This window comes from Sinocyclocheilus grahami, unplaced genomic scaffold (genome assembly GCF_001515645.1).
Source record: "Sinocyclocheilus grahami isolate Dianchi unplaced genomic scaffold, SAMN03320097.WGS_v1.1 scaffold828.1, whole genome shotgun sequence".
Lineage (NCBI taxonomy): Eukaryota > Metazoa > Chordata > Actinopteri > Cypriniformes > Cyprinidae > Sinocyclocheilus > Sinocyclocheilus grahami.
Genome location: NW_015506007.1, coordinates 220,260 through 239,266, shown reverse-complemented (window position 1 = coordinate 239,266; position 19,007 = coordinate 220,260). Strand labels below are relative to the sequence as shown.

At 35.8% G+C, this 19,007-nt stretch overlaps 2 protein-coding genes across 9 annotated transcripts in view; both read left to right on the top strand.

Annotated features, from left to right (window-relative positions):
* The window catches only part of unc13bb (unc-13 homolog Bb (C. elegans)), an 87,563-nt gene extending 72,731 nt beyond the window's left edge, over positions 1-14,832 (top strand). For 6 of the 8 annotated variants that reach the window (XM_016247212.1, XM_016247215.1, XM_016247218.1 and 3 more), the window contains 18 exons: positions 2,099-2,214; positions 2,326-2,489; positions 4,757-4,907; positions 5,741-5,809; positions 5,900-5,989; positions 6,095-6,235; positions 7,145-7,275; positions 7,356-7,441; positions 7,551-7,677; positions 7,774-7,870; positions 9,280-9,423; positions 9,928-10,005; positions 11,056-11,133; positions 11,478-11,498; positions 11,670-11,711; positions 11,833-11,862; positions 13,346-13,384; positions 14,690-14,832. In XM_016247212.1, coding sequence (XP_016102698.1) covers positions 2,099-2,214; positions 2,326-2,489; positions 4,757-4,907; positions 5,741-5,809; positions 5,900-5,989; positions 6,095-6,235; positions 7,145-7,275; positions 7,356-7,441; positions 7,551-7,677; positions 7,774-7,870; positions 9,280-9,423; positions 9,928-10,005; positions 11,056-11,133; positions 11,478-11,498; positions 11,670-11,711; positions 11,833-11,862; positions 13,346-13,384; positions 14,690-14,746 — 1,661 coding nt within the window. In that variant the 3' untranslated portion in view covers positions 14,747-14,832. The remainder of the gene's footprint in view (positions 1-2,098; positions 2,215-2,325; positions 2,490-4,756; positions 4,908-5,740; positions 5,810-5,899; positions 5,990-6,094; positions 6,236-7,144; positions 7,276-7,355; positions 7,442-7,550; positions 7,678-7,773; positions 7,871-9,279; positions 9,424-9,927; positions 10,006-11,055; positions 11,134-11,477; positions 11,499-11,669; positions 11,712-11,832; positions 11,863-13,345; positions 13,385-14,689) is intronic. The other 2 variants (XM_016247216.1, XM_016247217.1) reach the window with 2 other exon arrangements.
* A 984-nt stretch (positions 14,833-15,816) lies between these two features.
* LOC107562567 (protein unc-13 homolog B-like) lies at positions 15,817-18,663 on the top strand. The gene is made up of 7 exons (XM_016247219.1): positions 15,817-15,957; positions 16,077-16,200; positions 16,506-16,556; positions 17,379-17,456; positions 17,559-17,706; positions 18,061-18,117; positions 18,456-18,663. The coding sequence occupies exons 1-7, from the start codon at positions 15,836-15,838 to the stop codon at positions 18,479-18,481; spliced, it is 606 nt and encodes a 201-aa protein (XP_016102705.1). The 5' UTR covers positions 15,817-15,835; the 3' UTR covers positions 18,482-18,663.
* Positions 18,664-19,007: the final 344 nt, after the last annotated feature.

The following is a 19,007-nucleotide window of genomic DNA, read 5'->3' as shown; positions in this document are numbered from 1 at the left end:
GCGGGGAGGCACCCCCCCCCCCCCCCCCCACACACACACCCCCACACCCCCAAAATAATATTCTGTCAAGATTTACTCACCCTCACCGTTTTTCTTTCTTCTGGAGAAATTGAGAAATGTTCATGCTGCTCTATTCCATAGAATGTCAGTTTTCTTTGTTATTATTAATATCTGGTTTGACACTCTCCTGACATCATGCAAGTGTATTTTAGTTCTTTGTAGTACAAGAAACACCACTATAATGAATTGTGGGACTTGCTCATGATGATAAATGGTGTAGACCACCTCTCTGTAAGTGGGACGTGGCCCATGCGTCTAAGATTTGTGTGTATACTCCATTACCCATATCTTCCAACCTGACAGCACGTCCCTTCTCGCCCAATTACCCCAGTGTGCAGTGGCCCAGAGGCCTCCAGGACGTCCCAACCATGAAATCCACTGTTCCAAATTCTGTTTCTATCTCTCACATTTTTCACATTTCATTATTATTCTGATGTAATCTAGCCTTCGTTTATTCTCTTATTTCTGTTGTCCTCATTTGTACAGTCCGTTCTACTGTTCTGATTGTTTTTCCTCTGAATCTCTGGCCACCACATCTGCAGTAACAATTATTCTCAATAGTAGTAATTCAGCTACATGTCCTCTTGTTAGTTTCTCACCAGTATCATCCTCTCTCTCTCTCTCTCTCTCTCTCTCTCTCTCTCTCTCTCTCTCTCCTTCGAAACAGATATCCTCCTTGATTATTATGTAGCCCACTCCAGTCGGAAATTCACCACTTAGCTGACACACACAAATTATCCCAATAATTTGCCTGTCAGGGGAAATGGTTCAGGGAAAGAAGAACCCGGCGTTTCTATAAAAAAAAAACTCCTAAGGATTTTTCAGTTTGGAGAGAGAAAAGCTGAATATCAAATATGAAAATAATAAACATTCTGATTGTAAATTGTCTGTAAGTACAAACCCTGTGACTACACATTCTGTATTTATGCACCAAATTGTTTGCTATAATGTTGTTGGTATTGTTGTTATTGTTTTATATAGCAGAAATTAAAGAAATATTAGATGAAAATCTTAAACTTAAAATTAAAATTAGGTCGGCGCCAATAGCCTCGTTGGTAGCACGCCAACATATAGTGGCTGTTGCGCTTCGGGCATCCTGAGTTCGAGTCCCGACTTGTGGACCTTTCCCGTTCCTGATCTCTCTCTCCCACTTTGCTTCCTGTCTTATATGCTGTCCTATCATAATAATAAAAATAAAAGGCAAAAACGCCAAAAATAAATCTTTAAAAAAATTTAAATTAGAAATGCTGCCATAGCAGCTAACTGAAATAAATTAAGTTTAAGTACTAAAATGACTAAAACTGAAATTAAAATGAATAAAGATAAATTGATATATATATATATATATATATATATATTAGTATAAATAATACTAAAATAACACTGGCATGGTAACTGCAATTACTTTACAGTTAGGATAATAAACAATATTACTTGGCATAAACAATCTTTATTCAGATAATTTTTAATAATGAAAATGTTTAATGAACACTTTAAAATAATTTTGTTGTTAACGCATCTTCATAATATCAAGCCCAAGAACATGGTCTCAAACATCGTTGTAGTGCACTGCTTCTTTTGACTTGTTGCTTTATTTACACTTAATTTAAGATTATTCAAATTTAGTTAGAACCAGTTGTATCTAACTAGTACTAGTTTAAATGATCATAACCAAATGATTTTCATGATGTTCGGTTCCGTTAACTGCTACATCCTTCCACCAATGTTATGTAGAAATGAAACGCACAACATGACTAAATCCAAATTTGTAGTTCTCAATATAGTCGATGTGAATGGCTAACCTATTCATTATACCTGAAATTATCAAGTGAAGGAAACAATTCCCTTGGCAATCACCACTAAAGAGAGTCCTTTGGCAAGGTAGTTTTATTGTGGGCACACACACACACACACAAAAACAAACAAACACATTCAGATCCTATCTAACCCTGAGCAGTTATTTTTACTGCACTGTTCCCTTGGGTTAAATATGTCTGCACATATAGTAATTATTCTACTTGCGTATCTCACCCCACAGAGAAAAGAACGGACAAGTCTGCTGTTTCTGGTGCCATCCGTCTTCAGATCAGTGTGGAAATTAAGGGTGAAGAGAAAGTGGCCCCCTACCACGTCCAGTACACCTGTCTACATGAGGTAGCTCACAGACTACCAATGTCTGCATCAAACATGTACAGATCTCTCATTATCTGTCAGTGGATGTTGGTCTTTTAGTCACTAATATTTAGTTTCTGTTCTTTCTTGTAGAACCTCTTTCATCACATCACAGATGTCCTCGGTCAGGGTGTGGTGAAAATCCCAGAAGCCCGTGGTGATGATGCCTGGAAAGTGTACTTTGACGATGTGCCACAAGAGATAGTGGATGAATTTGCAATGCGCTATGGGATTGAATCCATCTACCAGGCCATGACGTATGTATTAGTCCACCCTCCATACTACCATCAGTTGTCTTCATATATCTTCATTCCGTCCACTAAGCCATCTGTTTTTCTTTGCTGCATTCTTACTGATTTTTCATTAATTTTTTCTTAATATCTAATTTCATCTTTCTCATCTAAACACGATGCATGACGCCAGACCACTGTATTGCTTTATCAGAACAGATTGTAACATTACAAGACTTGTTAACCAAGATTTGGATCCTTTGCAGTGAATGGTGGTGGTGATGGAGATTCCCCCCTTTCATGTAAATGCTTTAAGTACCCAGAAAAGCGCTATATAAATGTAACTAATTATAACTAATTATAATTAATTAATTATAATTATATTATTATGGGTGCCGTCAGAATGAGAGTCCAAACAGTTGATACAAACATCACAATAATCCACAAGTAATCCACACCACTCCAGTCCATCAGTTAACATCTTTGTGAAGGAAGCGTTATTATGGATTGTGGACTCATGTTTTGGCCAAAGGCGAGAGTTTAAAGTAAAAACATCGTAATGATGGATTTGATTCTTACGAACATGCAGCTTTTCACTGATTTGTTGATGGACGGGAGCTTTTATTGATGGACTGGAGTCATGTTGATTGCTTGTGGATTATTGACTTGTTTTTGTCCTCTGTTTGGACTCTCATTCTGACGGCACCCATTCACTGCAGATGATCCATTGGTAAGCAAATGCTACATTTCTCCAAATCTGTTCCGATGAAGAAACAAAATAATTTCAAGCTGATTTTTATTTTTTGGTGAACTATTCTTTAATGCTATATTCATTCAATCAGATCATCCATTACTGATGGAAAATATACAAAGCCATTTTTCTGTAATCATTTTTTATCAGTTATCGATTTATCAGTTATTTTATCTTTCATAGTGTAGTACACAATTATGGTTAACATAAAGGGATGATTCACCCAAAAATGAAAATTGTAATCATTTACTCATCCTCATGTCATTCCAAACCCATAAGACTTCTTCAAAACACAAATGAAGATATTTTTAAAGAAACCTTGATAGGTGTATATACCTCCATCAAAAGTTCAGTTAACTAAAACTTAGAAAATCCAAAAAGGGCATAAAAGCGTCATCAAATGAATCAAGCCATTTAATCCAAGTTTTGTGAAGAGATATGATTGCTTGATATGATGCACAGATTTAATGCTTTTTACATATAAACTTGAGAAAGTCGAGGAGGTTATGAGCTTTTGCACACATTATAAGTCAGTTTACCTTATAATCGTACTGAAGCAATGGCACACGACAAGATATTATGGCAAGATTTTAGCATCTAAAAAACTACAGCCAGACTATAATAACTTTGCCAATCAGTGAAGGTGAGCTAGGGATGAATAAATGTAGTCTTCTCCATGGCAGTAGCTGGATCTTGAATAGCAAGGGCAGTAAAGAAATGAACTCCTGAGTGCTGTTCATGTCTGTGGTTGTTAATGGCTTGAGTGTGAGTCGGTCTCGATCAGGCTTCAGGAGTGTGAGGAGATGCTCATTAACGGCGCACATCACTCAAATAAAGCACACGCAAGCGACCATATCTCACACCGAATGGGCCACAAGGCCAGTTGGAGCAATGACAGATCCATCTAGCCAGCTAATCAGCAGTGATTTAACTAGGCGCCTCTCAGACAGACCTTTTGTAGAGAGCCATTGCCACTGAGAGAGAGCCAAAAGTGTAGAGCTCATCTCAGTTCAATATTTTGTTTTGATTGATTTATTTTGCTCTGTGCAAACTGTTCGCTCTGTTTATACTAAAAACTAAAACCATTGAAAAAAAAAATTATTACTTGAAGTAAAGTAAACTTTAACTGAAATAAAATATAAAAAAACTGAAGCTATTTTCCAAGGCAACATTTTCATTTTTGTGTAGTTAATATGTAACAACAAAAACAAAAAAAAATGACAGAAACGGACAACAAAATTATTGAAAATGTAAACTTATATACTGTATATTCATATATATAGCTTGTTGCAGTGCATTCTGCGATTAAAAGAATAAATGCGATGCTGCTTTCAAAATGATCTAAAGACTGCATTTTTGAAGATAATATGATCCTTTTAGTATGAACATGCTTTTGTGTACAGACCGTAAATGCTGCCTAGCTAGGTTTTGGAATAGAGTGATTGTCTTTTCTTTTCTTTTTTCCACAGAGTGGATATATAGTGGATGTGTTTGAATTGAAGCACTTTTATCCTCTGCATCTTCCTCCTCTTTGTGCATACAGGCACTTTGCATGTCTCTCGTCTAAGTATATGTGTCCCGGGGTCCCTGCTGTGATGAGCACCCTGCTGGCCAACATCAACGCCTACTACGCCCACACCACTGCATCCACCAATGTCTCCGCTAGCGATAGATTTGCTGCATCCAACTTTGGGGTATGTTCAAATATCACACAACATGCAGACTGTGAAGAACACATACATATCTAGGTTATTCTGAAGGTCTGTTCACACCGTCTGCTTTTTTTCATATAAAAAACATGAACAAGATTTTATTTATTTATTTATTTTTTTAGATGCCAAGTCATTAATTAGCTATGTAAATGGAAGAAGTACGGAAGAATAAGTTATTGAAAAGAAGCACAGAAAATCCTATTTTTGTGGTATTTCTGCATTTTGTTAATTGAGATGACTTTTCATATAAGGACTTAAATAGTAGACACAGTTTCAATGTGTCAGCACTAAACCAGAGAACATGTTCAGGTCCTCAATCAGGAAATCGAAAGACCATTTTGAAAATGGAGGTGTCTATTGTGGCAGTTTTTTGTCTTGTATTGACCGGCCAGCTAAGTACAGCACCATGGGATTCACGATTCAATATCACCATTATGGATTGGAACACTTCAGCTAACTGCAAGCTGTAATTATAGTGTCAAGACAACAGTGTCAGTTGTTCGGTGTTATTCTTATATTAAGCTGCCTATGAAAAATACACTTGTTAATGCCATGTTGTCTTTAGCACTTAGAGCGTTGGTTGACTCAAAATCATTACTTACTCAAGCTCATGTTCAGTCTGTATGACAATAAAAATTGGATTTTGATTTATATTATCAATCTCTAAAAAGGACCAAAAAGCACCATAATGTATCTTAATAGTTGTCCATAGGTCTTGTGCACTATATGTATGTGTCCAGATGCATTAGAAAAATATTTCCAGTCAGTGTCCTAGATGAAAATGAAAATCTTGCTTAATTTTTCTCATCTTGCAGAAAGAAAGGTTTGTCAAGCTGTTGGATCAGCTGCACAATTCCCTGCGCATTGACCTCTCAATGTATCGAGTGAGTGTTGGTGGCATAAACTTTTTTTTTTTTTTCATTTTCATTTTAGATCTTACATTGGTGATTCTCAGTGACTTTTCTCTTTCTCAGAACAACTTCCCTGCAAGCAGTAAGGAGCGTTTACAGGACCTCAAATCTACAGTGGACCTCCTGACCAGCATCACCTTCTTCAGAATGAAGGTCAAGAAGGAAAAAAATAGAATCAGTTTCGATCCTCAATCCTTATATTTCGTCAGTGCTTCTTTTGTCCTTCATTTATACTGTCTCCTGTCTCACTCTGGACAGGTCCAGGAACTGCAGAGTCCCCCGAGAGCTAGTCAGGTTGTGCGAGACTGTGTCAAAGCCTGCCTCAACTCCACGTATGACTACATCTTCAACAACTGTCAAGAGCTGTACAGTCGCCAATATTCTCAGATCGGAGACACGGTTAGACAATCACTCTTTTAGCACCCAGCATTCATGACTGTAATGCTTTGTATTCTCACAAGATTTAAAGCTGAAGTGTGTCATCTCTGGGCCAGAAGCTTCACCAAACAGTGTTGCAAAAACAGCCCCACCCCCAGACTAACACCATTAGTTGCTCTGCTGGGCTGTTGAGGATGCTTAAACACACCGTTCACACAGAATGTCTTTTCCATTGTTTTTCTATGTAAACATGCCCTAGATGGACGTGTTTGACTTTTGTACTCATGTCTCATCATATTTTGTAGCGTTTTGCTACAAAATGTCCCACTTGAGTTAAAAAATAAAAAAAAAAATCACTTTACACTTTTCATGAGATAAACAATGAATGACTCTCTATTTATTACTATTAATTATTACTGTTATAATGATACAAATAATTTTTTAAAACATTTTATATATTATTTCAGTTTTCATTTTAATTGTAGTATTTTTCTCATGTTCTTGTCACTTTTATTATTTATAGTTTTCATTAAATATTTTTATCAATATATTTTTACCTTTTTTAGTATTAGTACTTTTAAGATATTTACCAATGCATCATTTCTCAATTTCTTTCTTTTCATTTCTCTTTTTCTTTTTTTTTATTTCATGTAATATTTGTCTTTTTATATTATTTCAGCTTTATTACAATTAACAAAACCCTATTTTGTTTCTAAATAGTAAAGTTTAGTTAACAAAGCGCTGTTTACACATTAAATATAAAATGTCACATCACCTTTAAAATGTCAATTTTTGATCATTTAAAATACCAATTTAGAGTGTATATGTAATTCAAATGCTAATTTGAATTTAAATATATAGAAGTAATTAAAAGATTAATTATTTTACTGTGAATCAAGCAAATTATTTATGTTTTCTTTTTTTGCTCAGCATAAGGAGGAGTGCACCCCAGAAGATCAGGGCCCAAGCATCAAGAACTTGGATTTCTGGCCCAAACTCATTACGCTGATAGTGTCCATCATCGAGGAGGACCGTAACTCCTATACACCAGTCCTAAACCAGTAAGTGTGCACACAAACCAGAATCTCTGAAACTCTATTGTCCTGCCATCATGTGACACTTTGTTCCTGTTTCTCTACAGGTTTCCTCAGGAGCTGAATGTGGGAAAGTTGAGTGCGGAGGTCATGTGGAATCAGTTCTCTCAGGATATGAAGTACGCCATGGAAGGTAAGTACCAATTTGGTTCATTGATTGGGTATATTGGAGATGATGAGGTGTAATATTTTTTTGTTTAGCCACCATTTGTTGTTCATATTCACATGTTCTTATTCCACAGAACATGAAAAACACCGGCTGTGTAAGAGCGCAGACTACATGAACCTGCACTTCAAGGTCAAATGGCTGTATAACGAATATGTGAAGGATCTGCCAGCTTTCAAGGGAGTTGTGCCCGAATACCCCACGTGAGTGAGCTCTTCATCATCTCAACTACTAAACACATTCAGAAGTAAAAGCGTATTTTATTGTTGTTTGTTCACATTATGTCTTGCCTTTTCCAGGTGGTTCCAGCAGTTTGTGCTGCAGTGGCTGGATGAGAACGAGGATGTGTCCATGGAGTTCATGCATGGAGCCCTGGAGAGAGATAAAAAAGATGGAGTAAGATGTTTTTCAGTGCAATTCCCCTTTAATAGCCTGTTATCTTTCACACGTTCTCATCACAGAAGTGTTTCTTGGCTTTTATGATGCTCTTGTGCCCACAAAATGGTCATTTTGCTTTTCAAAACTGTACCATTTGCAAGTTTCTCAAGAGCAATTATATTAATTTTAGGTCGTCTGTACAAAAATTAGTTTCTTCCTGCTTGTTAAAGGAATAGTTCACGAAAAAAACAAAAACAATATACATTTGTTAACAATTTACTCACCCTCAGGCCATCCAATATGGAAATTAATTTATTTCCTAATATGAACAGATTTGGAGAAATTTAGCATTGCATCACTTGCTCACCAGTGGATCCTCTGCAGTGAATGGGTGCCGTCAGAATGAGAGCTGAACAGCTGATAAAAACATCACAGTAATCCACACAACTCCAGGGCATCAGTTAATGTCTTGGGAAGAGAAAAGCTGCATGTTTGTAATAAACTAATCCATCATCAAAACGTTTTCAACTTCAAACAGTTGCTTCTGGCTAAAATACAAGTGCTCTATTCATAATTTTGATTTCCCCAGTGAAAAGTTCTCTCTTCTGAATCAGGAGAGCAATATACACAGATCAAGCACTGTTTACAAGTGAAAACAGTCCAAAGAGACAAGAAGGGACAGTTTAAGTAAACATTTTTTAATGATGGGTTTGTTTCCTACAAACATGCAGCTTTTCACTTCACAAGATGTGGATTACTTGTGGATTATTGTGATGTTTTTATCAGAGGTTTAGACTATCTTTCTGACGGCACCCATTCACTGCAGAGGATCCATTGGTGAGCAAGTGATGCTAAATTTCCCCAAACCTGTTCTGATGAAGAAACTAACTCATCTAAATCTTGGATAACCAGAGGGTGAGTAAATTGTCAGCAACTTAAATTTTTTTTTTGTGTGAACTATTCTATATATATATAAGAAGGGACAGTTTAAGTAAACATTTTTTAATGATGGGTTTGTTTCCTACAAACATGCAGCTTTTCACTTCACAAGATGTGGATTACTTGTGGATTATTGTGATGTTTTTATCAGAGGTTTAGACTATCTTTCTGACGGCACCCATTCACTGCAGAGGATCCATTGGTGAGCAAGTGATGCTAAATTTCTATGAAGAAACTAACTCATCTAAATCTTGGATAACCAGAGGGTGAGTAAATTGTCAGCAACTTAAATTTTTTTTTTGTGTGAACTATTCTATATATATATATATATAAAAAAAAAGCATCATCCTCATCATACCTACATAATGAGGGATAGTCATGAAAATTGTCCAGTAATTGTGCTACAGTATATAAATAAAGGTGACCTGTCCTGACACAAAACTGAGTAGAAATTGCTTTTAAATAATGTGCTTTTGTCCCCTCTACAGTTCCAGCAGACGTCAGAGCACGCTCTCTTCTCCTGTTCGGTGGTGGACGTCTTCACCCAGCTCAACCAGAGCTTTGAGATCATCAAGAAACTGGAGTGTCCCGACCCCAAAGTCATGGCCCTCTACAGCCGCCGGTTCGCCAAGGTGGACCAGCATCCTTCCTAATCCAATTACAGTAGATTCATGTCAGAACAAATGTTGGCTGTCAGAGTATTATCTTGTTTCGAGAATTATCTATGATTTCTGAGAGAATGGCCCTGTTTTAGCCAAAGGGCATCTCAGTGCAGAGCAAATGAAGAATGTCAGTGAAGCAAAAACATTTGTCTGAAAGAATGAGATTCTATTGTAATCAAATCAAAATGCTTAATGCAGCCCTTTTCATTAAGCTTCAGTCAGTCCCCAGACCAAGTCTGGCAAGCTTCTCTGAGAGAAATGCATAGCTCCCTCAAGAATCTTTATCGGACACGTGGAGAGCTCATTGGGCTGATGTCCAGAGCGCTGAGTGCAGAGATGAGCCCCAGAGAGTTTCTACTAGATTTCCTGAAATGTTAGCCTGCTTTTTCATTTGTTTGCATGGTAATGCTATTACCAAGACATTTTGACTTTTGAAAAACGTTAAGCTCAGTTCTTATTTCTTTGTCTTCACAGACCATTGACAAAGTTCTGCTACAGTACAGTGCCCTTTTGAAGAAGAGCTTCCCGTCCTATTGTGATAAGGAGAAGATTGTAAGTCATTCTCCTGGTAGTTAAGGCTGACATTTCTGTTAGTTTGTCTAATAGATGTCTCTTTGTCTTTGCTCTTTCATTTGTGAAGTAGTTAATTTTGACTGTATACATATTTGTATATATGACATAATATACTATATATGTATATCTGAAAATATGTACGACATATCTGTTATTAATAATATACTATAAGACATTTAATATGAGCGTTTGTGTAAGTGTGTGTATACACTCATTTAATATGTGTGTGTGTGTGTAATTGTGTGTATACACACTTAATGTTTTATGATATGTGACCCTGGAGCACAAAACCAGTCATAAGGGTAAATTTTTTGAAATCGTCTCAAAGCTGAATAAATAAGCTTTACATTGATGTATGGTTTGTTAGGATAGGACAATATTTGGCCAAGATGCAACTATTTGAAAATCTGAGGGTGCAAAAAAAACTAAATATTGAGAAAATCGCCTGTAAAGTTGTCCAGATGAAGTCCTTAGCAATGAATATTACTAATCAAAAATTAAGTTTTGATATATTTATGGTAGGATATTTACAAAATATATTCATGGAACATGATCTTTACTTAATATCCCAATGATTTTTGGCATAAAAGAAAAATCTATAATTTTGACCCATACAATGTATATTTGGCTTTTGCTACAAATATACCCCAGCGACTTAAGACATAATTAAGTCACATATGTGTAAGTATATGTTTATTTATATTTATATTGATATATGATATTTATTCCTTATATTGATATTTATTCCATAGATTTATTTTAATTATATTATATTAGTAATTGTATTATATGTATAAATATTTATTTTTTTAAATTAATTTTTAAAAAATAAATCTGTAAAGTATTTTATTTATTATTTATTTATTTTTAAAACAAATTATTTTATTTTATTTTTGCTCACATCCCTGTTGATATTAAAATATTTGCTTGCATTTAAAACACATTTCTTGTACAGACTGCACTGTACGTTAATGTTTTTTTTGTCATCTTTTCTAATAAATCTCTCTGTGTCTTCCTCTTTGTCCTCAGCCATGCGTCTTGATGAATAATGTCCAGCAGTTGCGTGTCCAGCTTGAGAAGATGTTTGAATCTATGGGTGCCAAACAGGTAGGAGAGCAGCAGGGGAAGGTGACCTTCCCTAAGCAAAGTCATTTGTCCTCTCCTCATTTGTCTGGGACATCAGAGGACCTCAGCGGCCTGTTGTCTCTCAGCATATTAAGAGAACTCTCCCTGTTGTATCCAGATGGGCTCGATGCAGCATTGTTGTTTTGTCATTTATACAGTCGATGATTTGCTTGGAGGTTTATTTAGGCAAGATATAAATAAAGTGTTCTAGTCAGGGGTTTCACAACTGTTTTTTTTACTTGGATAATTTCATTATGCTTGACTTGTATTGCGTTCATTAGCGTATTGGCTGTTGTTAAAGCAGTATTTGTGTATTTTCTCCTCAGATTGCCACCGAGGAAGCCAGGGTATGACTAGAATTTAGATCGCTTTAGATGATAGGAAAAGTAGAGCAGTTTTTGAGCTATTGTGAATGATTGTAAACCTGAGGGTTTGCATTTTCTTCTAGATGACATGATTGCAGACTCTAGAAATACTGTATATAAAACAAGTGTTTAACATTATTTTTTTAAATAAAGTTGGATGCAATAGTGGACCCTGGGGAGGAGGAGGAAGAGGAGGTGGGTACACAGTGTCCCAAAATACACACATCTATAAAGTATGTGTGTTCCCAAAGGAACCCCGTGGACACTGATGCTTTGAGAGAGACTTATTATTACACTTTCTTCTGTGATTAATCAGGTTATCGAGGAAAATGTGAAAGATGGCGAGGTGGGTAAAAGTAGGCTAGATGTGTTAAATAGTTCAGCTCTGGCCATTCACCGTAACTCCAATCTAGTGAAAGCACATAGAATTAAAATGGAAACTTAGTTTTGAAAGTAGAGTAGTTGCTTGTGTTGTGCAGTATATTGAATTCATGCTTGATTAGAACCCTGATGTCATGAATCCTGTTGGAATTTGTTTGGTTATATTCATTCGGGGAGAATGAGAGATTGTGGTTTGTGTGTGTGTGAGAGAGTTGAGGCATTAGTTGAGTATGTGTCTCAGGCGGATTAGTAAAGGATTAATGAAGTCTTACGTACGTTTCTGTGCATGAGACAATGACATCGGATTCTCCACGTTGCTGATCTGTTTATTTTCAGTTTACTTGATATTTTATTATTATTTTGTTAGATTTGTTGGACAGCAGGACAGATAAATCCCAGTCTCGGATATAGGTTGTTGTAGTTGACTAAATGTTGTCTTTTAAACACTAGTTGGAAGATTTTTTTGTAAATGACAGTTTTTTCATCATTTATGTTCAAAAACTGAATCATTCTGATTAGGGATTTTTTTTTTTGTACTTTAAAAACCAAATCTTAATAAATTTTTCTTGTTTTTGTGCATAAACTGTGGAAGCCCATTTCCGCCATTGAATAAAAAAGGTAATTGCGACTTTTGATCTTGCAAGACTTTATACCTCACAATTGTAAGTTTATATCTCACAATTCTGAGAAAAATGTCAATTGTGAGTTTGTATCATGCAATTCTGAGAAAAAAACTTTTGAGATGAATTATGAGATGTGAACTTGCAATTGCGAGAAAAACAGTCAGAATTTTGAGATTAAAAGTCACAATTACCTTTTTTTTTTTGTTGTTATTCAGTGGCGGGAAAAAAAAAACGTTTTCTTGCAACATCCCTAAAAAACACCCTTAAAACCAGGCAAGTATGACTGCATATTATGAAAAATAGTTAATTGAAAGTGTAAAATGTAAAGTGTAGAGGGTGTAAAAACAAGTGAATTAAATTTAAAAAAAAATTTGAATTATAACCTTTTTTAGTCAAGGAAAAGAAACATTATTAAAACCTGATGAATGTACTTGAAGTATCATAAAGAAAAATAATCTCATATTTAATTTTCTCAGGATGAAAGTCTTAGTATCTCATGCAATTGTACTTCTCAAAGAACATTCAGCAGGTTTTAATGATGTTTTTTATGCACTGGAAAACTCATAACCTAGATAACAGATTACTTGGATTACTATAGGTGGTTCCAAAGGAGCCTGTCCCATTTGCATCCACATTTCAGGATGTATGTGTCTCAGAAAAAGACCAGAATCAAATGTATCTCAGGTTTACTCTACAAGGACGTCTGCTGGCCAGATATCTCCACAGCACACTGGTTAGGAAGGTGCTACATAACGGCAGGCTCGTATTTGTATGGTGGCACACATTAGCTTCAGTCTAATTGTATGATGTGGCTTCTGTCCCCAGCTGGAAGAGAGTGAGGATGAGGAGGACGAGTTACAGGAGGTTTGTTATTGAGATCATGGTTGTGTTTCATCCGTTATTGTCCTTTTAATCCAACAATTTCCCATAAGCGCCCCGTTCCAGCCCACAGACACGCCGCTGTCCCAGTGATCAGCCGTGTCTGAACTGTGTGTGAACTCCTATCCGTGCCTCAGCCCCTTGAACACTGGCTCACTGTGACCTTCATCTCGTGTCTGTGTTTTATGGGGGAATTTATTACATTCAGGAGAAAACGTCACTTCATGCCCTTCACAAATCTCCAACCCGTAACAGACAGTCAGTGTAGACTAAATTTCAAATCAATAAAGGGTGAAAAAATTATAGCCAGGGTTATACTGTATAGTAGCTTTTATGTAATGTACACTACTGTTCAAAAGTTTGGGTCACTAAGATATTATTCTTTAAAAAAAATAAAAATAAAAATAAAAAAAAATATATCTCTTTTTTTTTTTTTTTTTTTTTTTTTTTTTAGAATATCTTTATGCAGCAAAGATGCATTAAATTAATCAAGTGACAGTAAAGACATCAATACGTTACAAAAGATTTCAAATAAATGTTGAAAATAGCATTATGGTTACCACAAAAATATTAATCAGCACAGCATTGATAATAATAATAAATGTTTCTTAAGCATCAAATCAGTATATTAGAACGATTTCTGAAGGATCATGTGACACTGAAGACTGGAGTAATGATGCTGAAAATTCAGCTTTGCATCATAGGAATAAATAACTTTTTAACATATAACACCATTTTAAATATATATAGTATTTAAATTGTAATAATATTTGACAAAATTAATGTTTTACTTTTGTTTTTTTTATCAAATAAATGCATTGGAGAATAAAAGGCTTCTTTCTAAAACATGTTTGGTTTAAAAGCGCTAGTTGATATTACAGTTTTTATTTTTATATATATATATATATATATATATATATATATATACACACACACACACGGTAAAATCACAATAATAGTTCAACCCAAAACTTTGTATGTATTTACTGTTTGAATGGTATTATTTTCCTAAATCTTGGAATATTGCAAACCTCATATAAAAATATAAAATAAACCAATATTTAGTTTAACCTCTTGAGGTGAACTAAACCGTTTTCTCACTAGATGAAAAAATTCTATTCTGTACCTCGTTCATAGAAAGTGCCTTTTGGAATGTCATCTTTTCATTTTAATAACCATCACTCTAGTGTTGCCCCTGTACAGCACAGTTTTACTGTACATTTATATTTGAGTGATTGACAAATAAAAACAGATTTTGATAGATTTTTTTTTCCTCAACCCTGCCCATAGATGGATATCTCAGAGGGCAAGGTGTGTATCGACTCCCTTGAGTCAGAGAGTAATTAATTTGTCCCTGAATTTAAACATAAATGTACTTTTTTGCATATTACACATTCAGATATTCATCTTGTTTTGCACTTGGTACATAATTATACACCTGCCTAGAAACACACAGCGTCTCCCTGACATGCTGCTTCAACACTATTACTGAAACCACGCCGCCTTCTTTGCGTGAACATTTGGGCGGCATTATGCAAATATTTCCACATAGTGAGGTAGATATGTGGGGGCGTGTTAGAACTAGCCGTTTTAGGGGGGCGTGGCAGAGTCTTAACTTTGATAAAGAATATCTCTTTGGTTTTGAGACTTTAGTTTTTGCAACTTCAGGGATCTTATCTATGCACAATCAGCTTGTAACACTCCAAAGAGAAAGGAAAACTTGAAATCGCATCATATGACCCCTTTAATATATTCAGAATAAATTAAAGGTAGCACAAAAATGCTGCCAATATTTAGTTTACAAAATTTCAATATTTATAATGGTTGCAGCAATTGCTTCACAATTTATTTGTTTTGGGTTATATTAATGATAATTGGGAGGAATGTCAGCTTAGTGAAAATATTTGCATTTGCACTGTTATTTGCGTTATTCCCAGTGGTGATTCTCATTACTGTAATAAAGTATTTGTATTGTGACAAAACATACTGAAATAAATAAGCATAATAAATATCAATACATTTACATATATATTTATTATTAATTTTTATTATAATTAAGAGAATCAGAGAGGATGCTTAATTGACATGAAAAAAACAAACACGATTACAAAATCTCAGTTAGACAAACAGGCTATATTTTCTTCATACAAATTTCTTGACATGTTTCATTAGACTCATCCACGTTTGCAATTAAGTTAAACATATGTAGGTCATCATTCTATACTGTAGCTTTGGTGCTCTTTAAATGAATGTAGGTTCTAGTCTGGCTGGCATCATATCTCAAGATCTGTGTTGCGTAAAGATCAAAATCTCCTAAATTAATCTACATTAATTTCACACCTTTGCACAACTCCTCTTATGTCAGTCTAGCATGTTTCTTCTCGTCGCTGAACTCTGATCTTCCTCTGTAGCTTCCAGAGCCGCATTGATGACTGCATGCGTCAGATGGCCAGTCTGCTGTACCAGATCAAGGGTCCCGTGAACGCCAACACCCGTAACCAGGTGGAGGCCGACTCCGATAACATGCTGCGGCCTCTGATGGACTTCCTGGATGCAAAGTGAGCAAAACTCTCCTCACCTGTACAGAAACTATTATTACTGTACCTGAAGCCTGTCCTGATCTCTCTCTGTGTGTGTGTGTGTGTGTGTGTGTGTGTGTGTGTGTGTTTGCGAGCAGTCTGATGCTGTTTGCCTCAGTGTGTGAGAAAACCGTGCTGAAGCGAGTGCTGAAGGAGCTGTGGAGAATTGTGATGAACAGTCTTGAGAAGACCATCATCCTTCCTCAGGGCAATGACACCTTTGTAAGAACTGGATGACTAGATGGATCTTAAATACATTGTCATTTTTTCCCAGACAAAACTGCTTAAAATGCTTTTACGTTTTATTATTTAGTCCCTAACAATGTTATTTGACCCCTAAACAGTTCATTTTAAGAGCCAGTGGCTTGATAGCAATTTTTTTTGCCTGGAACCTTTTGAGTGTTTCCTGTAAGAAATACATCGTCTTGAATGTGTTTTTAATTTAATTTTAATTTAAATCCATGTTTTACATGTAAAGATTTCTTTGCCCACTCTGACGCTGTAACATTTTTATCTCTTCCTGGCAGGGAATGATCTTTTCAGCGGCTAAAGAACTGGGTCAGCTCTCCAAACTCAAGGTAGTGCTCCAGGCTTGTTTAATCCGGACTATGATCTCTTTAAACCAGCTCAGAGCTCAGCAAGAGAATACAGATGAAGAGCCTCGGTTTAAATGCTATCTACATGTTTCTGTACCATCACATGCTTAAAACGGTGTGCTTGTAAACAGAATATCCCATCAAACCTTTGGCCAGAATTTCTCTGTATTTCTGACACCACTTTTCTTGTAATTGTGGTTTTTATATGCAACATGTGACTTTATATATCACTGTTGCAACCTTATTTCTTATAATTGTAACTTTTGTTCTCTTAATAACCTTTTCTTCTTTTTTTAAATTAGTTCATTCTTGTAATTGATTATTTTTTTAAATAATTAGTTCCCTCGTTTTAAGTAAATTGTGTGCTCGATATACTGTAATAATTCGTTCCCTCATTTTAAGTAAATTGTGCACACAAAATTAACTATTTTAGATAAATCATGTGCATGACAGGAAGTGTAACGAATTATTATTTTGTGCACAGGATTTACTTAAAACGAGGGCACAAATGATTATTTCGTGTGCACAAGTTAGTAAATGGTGCGCACAATTTATAATTTTTTTCCTGCATGACATGTTCAGAGCTCCATAGTTTTTTTTACTTTGAAATGGAAAAAAAGTTTCAATGGGTTTCTGGTGTCAGAAATACAAATATATTCGAACCACTGCTTATAATTACAAATTGATTTATTCAGTCATCTATTCAGTGTTCAGATAATCCCGTGGCTAAACCAACTGATTTCGATTTGTATTAGAGGTCATTTTATCTCTTGTATGGGTTTTTAATGTTATTTGGCTCTGTAGGATCACATGTCTGGTGAAGCTAAAAGCTTGACGCCCAAGCAGTGTGCGGTCATGGACGTGGCCCTTGATACCATAAAGGTATAAATGACATTTTCTTTAAAAGCAGCAATACATTTCCATGTTGTTTCATAGCAGTGGTGTGTACACATCTAATATTTGATTATTTGCTATCCACTGCAGCAATATTTCCACGCTGGAGGAAACGGTCTGAAGAAGGCCTTCCTGGAGAAGAGTCCTGAACTGTCCTCGCTGAGACATGCACTGTCCCTCTATACCCAGACCACCGACACGCTTATCAAGACGTTTGTCACTACTCAGCATGCTCAAGGTGACACATCCACTCCCATTTACTCCTTATGTTGTTCAGAACCTGTATGACTTTCTTTCTTCTGTGGAACATATGATTTCTCATTTCCTGTTTTAATTTCTTTAATTCATGTAATTTGATCTCCTAGAGATGAGTTTGTAAAACAATACACTAGGTGGCAGTATTGAGCTGTGGACTCATTTGTGTACTTTTTGTAAAGAAACTTTCTCTTCTTCAAGCTTTATCTGTCTCTTACTCCTTGTGTCTACTGTCCATGTTTCTCTGCTGTTGTTACGGTTCTCTGTCTTGTTTTTAACACTTTGCTTTTGAACTTTGTCTCTTCCCATTCTTTTCTGCTTCTGTCTCTGCTTCAAGTGCATAATGGGAAGGGTATGAGGATAACACCTAGTGAGAAAATACAGCCGTCTAGGGGTAGGTCACCACAGACTCCCTGAGACCCAAGTACCCTCTCACGAATAATCACAGCCCCCCTCTCCAGATCTGTTCTTAGATGTGTTTTTTTTTGTCCTCTGATGTGGTGAATCTCACATTTAATCCCAAACTTAAAGAAATATTATTTTACAGTAAGGAAATCAAGCCTATTTTAGAATCATTAAAGACCCCATGAAATTGCTTAATTCTTTTAAGGCAGGTTGTATTCGTGGTATTTTCATTCTAGAGAGCATTTAATTGGACAAAAATTTGGACATGTCCATAAGTGCAGAATGACTTGTCAAAATATCTGTTGTCCTGGAAAATTTTTCATCTAGATGACCGCAATGCTAACGTGGATTAAAAGCCACAAAACATTTCACATTTCTTCCCCCAATGAGCTCGATTTAATCCAATTTAGGCTCTGTGTTCCCATCGTCATTGTCATTACTTCCTTTTTTTCTATAAATTTGGACACAAGCCCAGCTTGTACATCTTTCCTTAAGTTTTTCTTAAAAGCTCCACCATGCATGAGAGGCCTGTGTTTTACACTGTGTGTGTCACCCAAAAGTGAGCTAAACCTGTCCTCCTTTAGGGGACATTTAAGGACGTTCTCATTTGTAACAAGAAGATAAAAATAAAACCTTTTTTTTTTTTAATCATTGTTAGAATGCAGGGTATTTTCTGTGAGAGTTAGGATTAGGTTGTAGTATTTATAACTAGCTCAGTGTAAAAACAGCAGTAGTCTATGGAATGCCATAATTTTGATAACTAATGGCGCTTTTCCACTGCGTGGTACAACTCTGCTCGGTACGGCTCGGCTCGGCACGATTTGCGTTTCCATTGCAGTTCAGTACCGCTTTAGATTGGACGGGATTATTCACGTCGTT